Consider the following 11,905-nt stretch of genomic DNA (forward strand, 5'->3'; position numbering starts at 1 on the left):
TTGGAGAGGGAAATAATGCAGAGGACTGGGCGGCGGGACCGCGGCACCTGGCGGGAGCCCTGGCGAGGCAGCGGGTACCAAGCCCCGGCCGTCGGAGAGCCGCCCGGGGCCGCACGGCCCGCTCACCTCCCCCTCCTCCCCCTCGGGCCGACCCCCGCAGCGCCGGCGGCACCGCGCCCCGCACAGCCGGGCCGCCCGCCTCAGGGGCGCCGCCACCGCCCTGACGGGACGTAACGGGCGGCGGCGGCGGGCCGGCCCGGGAGACGGGGGACCCTCGCCCACCCGTACGCACAAGCACACGGACCTACAGCTGCGGGAGGGACGCGGACGCGCCCGCTACCGCCGCCACCGCCCCGGGGGATGCGGCGGGGCGAGGCGGGCGCGGCCCAGGCGGCAGCGGGAGAGAGGAAGCGCGACGGTGTGCGCGCGCGGGGCCCGCCACTCACCTGCCCCGGGGACGCGCGCCCCGACACCGCCCCCCCGCTCGCTCCCTCCTTCCTCCCGGGCGCTCCCCCTCCCCCGGCGGCGGCAGCGGCGGCGGCGGCCCGGGCCCCGGCTCCGGCCCAACGTCAATCACGGCCGCCCCTGGGCGCCTCCCGGCCTATCAGAGGCGGGGGTCGCGGTCACGTGGTCCACCACAGCCTGGTGGGCGGGGCGGGCGCTGCGGGCTCGCGCTGCCCCTGTGCCTCGGGGCTTCCGTAGCGGCCGGGGCCGCGCCCCGCAACCGGTCCCTCCCGCTGCCTCGCCCGGCGGAGGGGGCGGCGCGGCGCTGCCAGCGGCCCTGCGATGGGGCCCGGCCGCCTCTCGCAGTCGCTCCTGCTGCGCTGCCGGCGAGTGGCGGCGGTTCTCGGCGCGGCCCGCTGCCGCGGCGGGCCCTTGCCCGCCCGCCCGCTCAGCGCCGCCGTTGGCCTGCGGGCTCCCCAGCGGCCGCCGGGCAGGGGCGGGCCACCGCGGGCGGGCGGCGGAGCGCGGTGGAAGGGGGCGGCGGGCGCCGGCGGGGCTGAAGAAGACGAGGAGGAGGAGGAGGAGGATGATGAGGGTGATGACGAAGATGATGCGGAGCTGGAGGAGCTGCTGGGCCCCTCTCCGCTGGCGGCGGGGCTCGGCGCGCAGCGCGTCGCCGTGGTGCACCCGGCTGTCAAGTGGGGCCCGAAGAAGTCGCCGCTGACCACGGGTGCGTGGCTGCGCCGGGGCGGGCTCCGCCGGCCGGGGCCGGGCCGCCGCGCTGGCTGCGGCCCGGTTACCGTTACCCCCCGCCCGCGGGTCCCGCCAGCCCGCCCTGCCGCTTGGCGTCTCTCCCTGCCCGCCTCGTTTCTCGGTTTCCCCCCGTTGTAGACCTCTACGGTCCCGCAGGAATACGTGTAGGGAATTAGTGCGGGTAGCGGGGAGTAGACGCGTTGTTACAGTGGTAAAACGGCGAAATACAAAGCTCGGAGCAGGTAAAAGGTCTAGGTCGGTGTTTTCTACTTGATAAATCACTTTTGAAAGAGAAGGCGCTCTCCGTGACTGTTCGCGGGTCGGTGCTTTGACCTGTAAGTTACGCTAACTTTGGCTCATAGACAGCAAAAGCACCTGGTGCATAGAGTGCTAAGCTTGCTTAAGGAAGCAGCCGAATATGGGAATGCCCCGTATGAGCCGAACAGCCCTCGGCTGTGCTGCCTGGCCAGGTAGGCAGGAGTCCTTCAGCCTTAGGCTGACCCAGAAGTTGGCTGAAGAGCAGGAATACTCTCCTGTCCGTAGAAGAGAGTGTGGTGAAAACAAGGTCTTGTGTAGTTAAGTCCTCTCACCGACTTAAAAGAAGTGCTTTTGTGTAGTTACTTAGGGATACAGTTGCCAGTAATTTCTTTATAAGGACCTTAATTAGCATTCCTATTCTTAGATTTCTTTCAGAAACCCTTGTAGCTGGCTAATACATACACATTAATCATGCAAGCTTAACATATATGATGAACTTGGCTTGATGTTTCTCCAAACGCTTACCTAATTACACAGTTGTAATAGGATTCAGCGTTTTGTAAGTTAGTTTTTTATATATATATTTGTCAATTTATATATGATAGTCCTTCTTGTATTCAAGGTTATTATTTAGTTTTATTAGTGCTGCTAATTATAACATTGTGCTGGATAAAGTTCGTAACCTTTTCAGAATTTACATAAGCATTCCCATTTTACAACTGGGGAAAAAAAAATACGAAGGCGCATTTCTGTCCAGACATAGATAAGAATGGCAGTGATCCCTTTCCATTTATTTCGGCCCTCCAGATGAAGAGTCTGAAGTGTGAACAAATGTTTCGGAATGATTATTGAAACACCACAGGTACAACAGGAAATCTGTGCATTTTGCAAGGAACACTAACAATATGATGAGAAAGTGGATCGTGGTTATCTTTAAAAATATATTATCTTTTTGGACCGAGGTAACCTATTTAGTAGATCAATTACGTTTTGCTATCTAGAGAAACTTGACAAATCTGTTACGAAAAGAGGATCTTACTCCCATTTGGCAAATCAAAACGAGCTACTGATCTGATATGCCCATGTAGCCTTCATGATTTCACTAGGTCCTCAAAAATCAGTGCTTTGCCATGTAGATGTTTAAAAAGAAAAAGTGACCGATGAACCAGAATACCAGGATTGGAATTCTGGTTCATCTGACTGATGAACCAGGATTAGAATCTGCTGGTTTTAGCAAGTCATAAATCAGTGTAGGTCCTTTATGCGTAAATACCATTGAAGTTAGCAGCAGGATATGCCGTATTGATAATGCTTTAAATACTGCTGCAAAACACCAAGGAATTAATCATGTGGGTTTGTGCTCCTCTAAAATAACAGAATTTATTTTCCAACTAGTTACAATTACAATTGTTATTGCTGACGATACAATTAAAAATTATTCTAAATCAATAACCATGGAAATAATTTGTACTGGCAGAAAGATGCTTTGTGTAGTAAAATTGCATCAAACTAGAAGTTTAATTATTCTGATTAGAGGTAAGACATTTTGTTCCTTGCGCTGCTGGTTAAAATAAATACCCTAGTAGAATTTCAGTGTAGCTTAGTCTTTCCCTGTTCATGCATGTCCTGTAGTTATTGGAAATCTGAGCAGAGTTTTGCTGGTATATTGTAATCTTTTTTTCTTTCTCTCTTTTTTTTTTTTTCGTGTTCCTAAAGCTGAATTACAGATTGCTGAAGCCGTTGCTCTTGTAGATACCCTTCAGAACTGGACGGTTTTAGATAAAATAATTATTCCTACAAAAAATCCAGACAAGAAGTTTATTTTTGGCAAAGGAAACTTTCAGGTTTTGACAGGTAAGGACTGAGATTTTTCAGCACTGCGTCATTCTAAACGGAAGACTTCTGCAGCAGAACTGGTTAAGGATAGGTATGAAAGCTGAAGAGAGAGAATTTTGCTTATCTATCTTGCAGGTTTGCAAACAAACTTCAGAGAGTTTTTTTAAGGTTACAAAAGCAACACAGAATAGAAATAACCCATGCCCACTGAAAATGTGTGAGGCAACTTAATCCCTATGTTTATGTGATTGACGTAAGTGAAACTGGCAGCTGTTTGACATAGTACTAAATACAGCTGTTCTGTGAACAAAGAATATGATGCCATTTGATATTCTATGAGCATGCTGCTCAGTGCAAAATGGTTTTATATTCTGTATATTTTAAAAAGAGAATTGACATTTAACACTGTATTTTGTAATGGTTATCCATCTTTTAGAAAAGATTAAAAAATTGCCCCATGTGACAGCTGTCTTCTTGAATGTGGAAAGAATATCTTCACTAACAAAGGTAATTAAATATAATATCAAATCATATTCTTTACATCAGTATTTTTTGGAGGCTATTGGCGTTATGAGAAGTAGGGTCGGTTATGACTCTGAATTTGCAAATGGTAATATATGAAGGCACCTGGACTGAGTTTTGTTGAAAGGAAACAATTCCTATTACATTTGTCCAGTTGATACGTGTGTTTCCAGCTCTCATGCATGAAATTTTCCAGCAGCCTAACAGACGTTTAGTATAGACTCTGCTCCTGCATTTGGCACTGGCTCTACTTAAAATGTTGGAAAAGTTACTCAATGTCTTTTTCACAAAATGGAGGTGATGACACAGCTTTTGTTATGAAGAATGTCAACACTTTGATTTAGCTATATGCACAAGTTTCTATACCTATATGGATAGTGTATTTTCCTGTAGTTCTGTGGATGCTGTATTGTATTTTGAATATGAGGTGTAAATTCAGAGCAAGATTACATTTGAATGTTTCAAATACTTAAACCTTCATTCCTTAAAAACCTTAAAAAGAATCTGTATTTTAAATGGATGGCTTATGTTGAGGGGAGGAACATGCTTCACTTTTTTTAACACTGGCAGTAAAACAACTGGTGCATGAACTATAGATGCTCTTTGAAATGCTTAGACAAACTGAAATAAATACTTCTCAGGTTTTTGGATGTACAGCATCATGCAGGGTATAAAGTGCATGCAAACTCTGCAAGCAAACATTATGCTTTGCTGGTAGTCTTGAATGTTTTCCCCCATTATAAAATGAACTGAGATGGTAAGTATCTCAAATAGATAGTTATCTTGAGCACTTGAATTTATTGATGAAATGGAAGCTGAAAATATTTCAATTTCCTAGTTTTTATTCCCTAATTTATAGTATGAGTACTTTTAGTACTAGATTTGCTAAAAAAAAAAAAAAAATTATTTTCACAAATGTAGATCTTAAGAGCAGTTTAACAGGGTTGATTCAAGAAAGTGTTGGAGAACATGTATAAAACAAGCATTCTGGATTTTAGAGATGGTAGAGGGGAACTACTGCATGCTTTAAGTGTCTTTTGCTGAATTAGAGCAAGGGTGGGGGTTTTTGGTTGGTTGGGGTTTTTTAAGCATTTTGTGAAAAGCTGGTTATGAAATAATTTTCCTGCCTTCCTCTCTTTCTCATTGTTTTTAGTTTTGGTAATCTTTTTTCTTTTCCTATGTTATCCCTATCCTTTCCCATACCAGCATTTCATAATTATTTTTTGCAAGGACTTAACCACTGAGCTTCTTGATTCTGAGACGTGCTGTAAGAGCTGTTGTCAGAATCTATTAAAGGCAATGGAAGGATTCTCACCGAATTTGATGGGCCTAGATGTAAAGTTATACCTTGTAAACTCTTCACCTTTTGTCGTGGTCAACCAAATTTTGCCTTTGCATGGTCATAGTTGTTACCCATCCATTGCAATGGAATCCTGAGATCCTCTGAGTTCAAGTGTCCATCAGCTAACTATAACTGTAGTGCTGTGTAGGAATTGATCTACCGATACTGTGGGGGACAGAAAACATCTAGGTTATTTTGTCTTACATGGTTAAAGAAAGAACTAGAAGATGCCTGGGGCGTGAAAGTCTTTGACAGATACACAGTTGTACTTCACATTTTTCATTGTAATGCCCGGACTAAAGAAGCAAAACTTCAGATAGCATTGGCCGAAATTCCGCTTCTCAGGTACCTCAAGCTGTGCAAATCACATACTGATATTTACATACTTTAGTGACTATTTCTTTACAGTAACAAAAATGGTAATACTGTACTGTAAAGAAAAATGATGCTATTTCAGTGCTTGCATAGTATGCTTAATGATCGATTAGAGCATAGAAATATTTGCTTTAATGTCTTTGTTTTAAGTTTCTGCAGTGCTGACAGACAAGACAGAAAGTGTTCAATAGATAATCTTAAAAAATATATTTCTCATGAAAAGGTCCCAGTTCTTTCTAATGCAGAAGATGGATTGCAAGAATGTGTAGGAATTGGATATGTGTATCCCATATATAATATTGATGGGTTTAACAAGGAAAACTATAAACAAGGAAGATTAAAGCCATTACTTTGTATCTGTATTTTCCACATTTCTATATTACATGGCATGGAAATACTTGTACATGGAAGTTGGTGTGAGTTGCATGGATTTATCAGAGGCATCTTTGGCTCCCTGAAATTTCAGAATATCCATTGTAATTTTCTAAAAGAGTTGCATGATTTTTCAAACCACAGTTGAGGAGCCAGGAAAATCTGGATTTTTTTTTTTTGCCAGGCTTCTTGCCACGAGCAGGTTTTATTTAGAGTTCTGTCATTTAGTGGTTTTATTTGTACTGTTAGAATATCACTACTGCTTCACATTTGTTAGGCATTTTAGGATAGCTTGATTATAGAGAATTGCTTCTAATTAACTGTTACTCCACTGCCAGGTCAAATCTGAAAAATGAGGTGTCTCAGCTAGATCAGCAGAAAGGTGGCTCGAGATACATCATGGGTTCAGGTAAAGTCTAAATGTTCTCCTGAATTAGAGGATTTTTTTTCTCCATAGCCTTTAAACAAATTTAATTGCATGTTATTTTATTTGGAGGAGGCCGGGAGGAAAAACTCTTTATGTTCTGCATCTAATTAAGTGAATGTACAAAAATTTATTGCAAAGTAACTTTAAATAAAGTTTTGGTCTGTACTGGCTCAGTAAGTGGCCACGGACCGAGTATTTGCTCCCACAGGGGTTTATCATAAGTGTACATGGTTATTCTAGAGTGCTTAGCATATGTTTTAATAATTACTTATCACTTTGACTCTATCTTAGGCAAGAATACATTCTTTTAGTCGCTTATTTATAACTTCATATGCCCTAGTGCTAACTCACTTGATATGCAAATGCACAACATCACTTGGTTTACTGCTTCTCTTGTAGACTAGTCTGCCAATTATTCATTTGTATTTTTCAGGTGAAACATTCATGGAGACACAGAATCGTGTCTTGAAAGAAAAAGAACTTAAAATTAGGAGTGCCCTGGAGAAACTAAGAAGAAAAAGGTCTTTACTTAGAACTCAGCGCAGAAAACGCGAGTTTCCAGTTATCTCAGTAATGGGCTATACTAATTGTGGTAAGCAAAAACTCGTGCAATTGTAACACAAAAGACCTTACATTTTCTAATTTTTAATTAGAAACTCTAGCCAGAATCTCATTTCAGTGTGAATAGGCTTTGTGTTTTAATTAGTTTTTAAATTGTGTAATGAATATATGTCAAGTAGGATAGTTAGGAAAGCACATGATGCTTGTTGTAGTTAGTTTTTGGGTTTGTTGGGGTTTTTTTCAGTCTTGAAGACATGTTTTGGAGAAATGCCTAGCACCTATTGTGCCAAAAAGATTTTATATATAGTGCTGAAGACTGTACTGCTAGTGTCCCTTTATATGAATCTTTCTTACTTGATCAGAATGGGTAAAGAAAAGTACATGGGTGTTTAGATCACTGTGAAGGCTTGAGGCACGGGAGGAAAATTCAGGAGAGTTGGCAGTTGATCTGAGAAATGTGCTTAAGAAGCACTGTAGCTATTAATTAATGTATGGTGTTCTGAGATGTGTTCGTAAGAGAATCTAAATAAAGCTAAAGTGTTTTTTTTTTATAGCTTACACAAGTGAATTCATACACAAGGCATAAACAGACTTTGGACTAGACACTTTTTTCAGCTTACATTATCTTAAGACCATTTCATTTTCTTGTTCAACATCTTTATAAAAACAAACTTACCTTGCACTAGTTTTGTTATCAGTTATATACTCAAAGATTTGGATTGCGCTGTATGTTTTTCTTAAATGTCATACTTTTGAAACTGAAGGTTCAACAAAATATATACGTTACAATTTTGTGCACGTAATTGAAATACTTTAACTAGGGTATATACTGAGCACTTTTAGTTTAGCAACTAAATTCTGTGAAGTATTCATTGACTTAAATAAATGTCTCCAGTATTATGTTCATGAGGAAACGTCCAGTAAAAGCATAAACCTAATAAGCTACATATTATTAGTGCTTCTGTTTATTGTCAGATTTAACAAGTAAATATTGAATTGTTTTATTTGACAACAGAAGCACTGAGGAGTACTTAAGTGTATGCTTCCTAATGCTGTTGTGGCAGCACTCTTCAGATAGTCTTAGAGGTGAGAGATGTGGGTAGGTCAGTTCAGTCTTTGATCATCTTGTGATTTTGCAGCATAGCTTCCAGGCATGGCCTTAAATCCAATTCCACGTTACAAAAGTTAAGACTGTCTTTGGATTTCCTAACATCATATAGATCATTAATCATAGGCTAGATTTAAATTAGTGAAATAGATATGAAAAGATATGTTACATCATACAACTCACCTGAGCCTTGCAAATCAAATTTTTACTTGAAACAAGCCATTAAAATCTTGTCCTGTTTCTCTTTAATTAGGAAAAACAACCTTGATCAAAGCCTTGACTGGAGAAGCAGGACTTCAACCCAGAGATCAGCTGTTTGCCACTCTTGATATTACAGCCCATGCTGGCTATCTGCCCTCACATATGGCAGTTATTTATGTTGACACTATCGGGTTTCTGACTGATCTTCCACATAATCTGGTTGAGTCCTTTTCAGCTACATTAGAAGAAGTGGCTTACTCAGTAAGTATTTGAGTATAAAAATTGAGAAATCAAATTAACTGCCTTTTAGATAATCCTCACCCCTTCAAAAAAGGGGAAGGTAATTGGCATGCTGTTCTTAATGAAGTATCTGGCTGACTATAGTAGTCTCCTAAGGTAAATATCTTACCATAAGCCAATTTTCTGACACTTGAAATTATGCAGAATATATAGATATGAAGAGATTTCAGAAAGGGTTTATTTGGAGTATATGTGTCCTTCTCCATGATATGTAAACCAGATAAATCAGATTTTGCTGATCAAATATCTGAAAGCCTAAAACAGTGCATCAGAATAAGTTGAGGCTAGCTTTCTTGAGAGTTAAAAATGAAATAAAGCCTCTGGAATGATCTGGTTTTAACTTAAGGTTTCCTATAGCACTAAAAGTGGGTGACTGTGATGTGGTGCAGGCAGCATGTAATAATATAAATGTACTTTTCCAATCATTTTCTCATTGAAGTCAGTTTCCTGTGTTACAGCAAAGTGTAAAGCTGCATATGCACAGACATTTAAACAAAAAGCCTGTATCGTCAAAGGTAGTGAAATTCAGTGGTAGCTGGATGCCGGAATGCTTCTGAGGATTGGACTCTTCACCGTGTAATAATAGGACATTCAAAAGCTGGCTGCAACTATCCTGTTTGTCTCTTATTCTGAAGTGTTAAATGAAAGGCAAGAAATTTACTTCTCACTAATTTTCATAGAATCATTTAGATTGGAAAAGACCTTTAAGATCATCCAGTCCAACCATTAACCTAGCACTACCAAGTCCACTGCTAAACCAATTAAGGTTGAGTAATAATCAATTTTCAGAAGCTGGAAGCAGTATCTTGAGCAAAGATTGAATGCAAATATTGAATTTGGTTCCTTGATTTTTATCATGGCAAACATGATCATGTATGTACTTGAAACTGATAACTTTTGTATAAAGCTTTTGAAGTGAAGCACCAGTAATAGTATCTCGGGAGCCTAAGAGTAAGGACAAGGAGAATCTTCTGCATTTTGTATGTCAAAATAGAATTACAAGTTACATGGGTTTTTTCCCCCCCATTTTTGAAACAGTTTTTCAGCCATTACTTTTCTAAAATTTTTTTATAGCTCACTCTTTTTCTTCTCTAGTATTTTTGAAGCCATATTGTTGCACAGCCTTGGTATTGAAAAATTAGATCAGTTGTTATTTGAAATCTGAATTCTGTAACTAGCTTGATTGACAGGGTTTGTTTCAGGGTTGTTGGAGGCAATTTGTACTCACTGAAGTGAAAGACTAAGCTGCTACAGATTTTCTTCCATCATGGTACAAAAACCAGTATTGATTTAATACTGTTTTAGTAGTTCATTTTACAGTGTTAACCTGCCAGTGTATTATCTAATGAATAGGAAAAGAATCTTATATGAATTAGCAATGCAAAAATAGTATAAAATCTCTACAACTTGGTAGCTGTTGTGTTTCATTAAGTAACTGTCTTGCATATTGATACTTGCTAGGATCTGATAGTTCATGTGAGGGATATTACTCATCCAGAAACCATCCTCCAGAAAGCAACTGTTCTGTCAGTTCTGAAGAATCTTAATATTCCCAGCCATTTATTGGACTCAATGGTAGAAGTTCATAACAAAGTGGATTTGATAGAAAGGTAAGCAGGAGATGCTAAGTGTACTTAAACATCTCTTATGTTCTGGAAGCTTTTTAATTCTTAGTCTAGGAAAGAATTCCGACACTTCTGAATACATTTAATAGTGTTTCTCAACCTTTTACATATGTAATGAAGGTCTTAAAAAGAATTCATTATCATGTACTTACAAAAGAGATCACTTGAGTCATACAAGAAGTGGCCTCTGTAGGAAAGTGTCAGTATAAAGTAACACAATTAAATTGTCCGTGCTTGGAATATTTTCACAACCTCATCTTCATGAGTAAATGTGCTAGCAATTGTTACCTTTCAGGTATAAACCCACTGAAGAAAATGCTTTAGCCATTTCTGCTCTACATGGACATGGTTTAGAACTGCTGAAAGAAGAAATAGAGAAAAAAGTTTTGACGGCAACAGGGAAGAAGATTCTGACAGTTAACATCAACTTAGAGGGACCTCAGCTAAGGTAAATAACTTTGAATTTTAAGAAGGACTTGGAGAAATATGAAACTCTTAGTCTTGCATGGTTTACAATTTCCAAATCATATCATATGGATTTTAATCTGCATTAAGGATTACAGGGATAATTATCAAAGTTTTCTGGCCTATTGAGAAAAAATACCCCCATTAGATACCCTGGAGTCTGCTTCTGAAAGTGTCCTTCACAGAATTCTGTGTGTTAATAGAATGAAACATGCTTCCTGAAAGACCATGCCACTGGTCCTGGAGCCAGAGTTCTGATAAAAACACAAATCTGAAAGATTTATGAAATTTATGAAAAGTGAAGCACTTCATCTTTTGAAGTGTTAAATTACCTAGATTGGAACATGTTGACCTAAAACAAAGATCACATTTTATGCAGTATGTCATACCTTTAAGATGCTAATATGCTTTTACTTCCACAGTTGGCTTTATAAAGAAGCAACAGTTCAGCAAGTAGAAGTCATGCCTGAAGACAGCACAGCCAGGGTGAAGGTGATAATCAGCAGTTCTGCTTTTGGCAGATACAAAAAACTCTTTCCTAACAGTAAGATCTTTATGCCATGAAACTGCATCCTTTTCTAGGAAAAGAAACTGATGTCATTAAAAGGATGTGAAATGAAGTTAATGACCTGTTAGCCTGGGTGCTGAACAGTGTATTTCTTCCCCAGTTGATGTTTTTGATGCATTTTAGAAATGGACACTGTTTCAGAAAACTTCTGTTTGGAAACAATAAGAGCTTTGAGCTTTGTTCTGTCAGCATGCACAAAGGAAAGCGCTAAATTTTTAATGTTGAAACAGTTGTTGGCTTTAAGCTGTGGACCCTCAGACACATGGAAATCACTGCATCACATCTGAATTAACTTCAGAAAAGTACCAAATTTCTTATATCATATAAATAAAGCTTTTTACCCTATTTTTCAGAATAAAATAATATTTAAGGTCCTTGGAAAATGAAAGTTAGTGAACAAAATGTTGTTGGCTGTATATAAATATGTATGTAAGTAAAATAACCACCATGTCTTATTACAGTGAAGCAAAAAACCACAGCCTTGTATATTTAAAGCAATAAATAGTTAGCTGTGAACATCTTACTTGTACAGTTTTCTTGCCTACAGTAATTTATCCACAATACCTATTACTGTGTCAGTTCTTAAATATTTTCTCTTTAAGGTGCAGCAAACCATGGATTTTGTGTGAAACTATTTCACAAAGAAAAATAAAAACCCAAAACCTGATCCATTACCTGAGTTATTAATTACTACTGGGAACCAATAAAACAATCAGTATCACAGAAAGTAGAAGCAAAACTATTTTCA

At 40.3% G+C, this 11,905-nt stretch overlaps 1 protein-coding gene across 1 annotated transcript; it reads left to right on the forward strand.

Moving 5' to 3' along the window:
* Window positions 1-786: 786 nt before the first annotated feature.
* Window positions 787-11,153, forward strand: GTPBP6 (GTP binding protein 6 (putative)). Its single transcript, XM_075727594.1, has 10 exons — window positions 787-1,174; window positions 3,172-3,309; window positions 3,728-3,798; window positions 5,370-5,500; window positions 6,241-6,311; window positions 6,763-6,921; window positions 8,252-8,460; window positions 9,961-10,109; window positions 10,420-10,572; window positions 11,012-11,153. The coding sequence occupies exons 1-10, from the start codon at window positions 787-789 to the stop codon at window positions 11,151-11,153; spliced, it is 1,611 nt and encodes a 536-aa protein (XP_075583709.1).
* Window positions 11,154-11,905: the final 752 nt, after the last annotated feature.

This window comes from Pelecanus crispus, chromosome 1, assembly GCF_030463565.1.
Source record: "Pelecanus crispus isolate bPelCri1 chromosome 1, bPelCri1.pri, whole genome shotgun sequence".
Taxonomy (NCBI): Eukaryota; Metazoa; Chordata; class Aves; order Pelecaniformes; family Pelecanidae; genus Pelecanus; species Pelecanus crispus.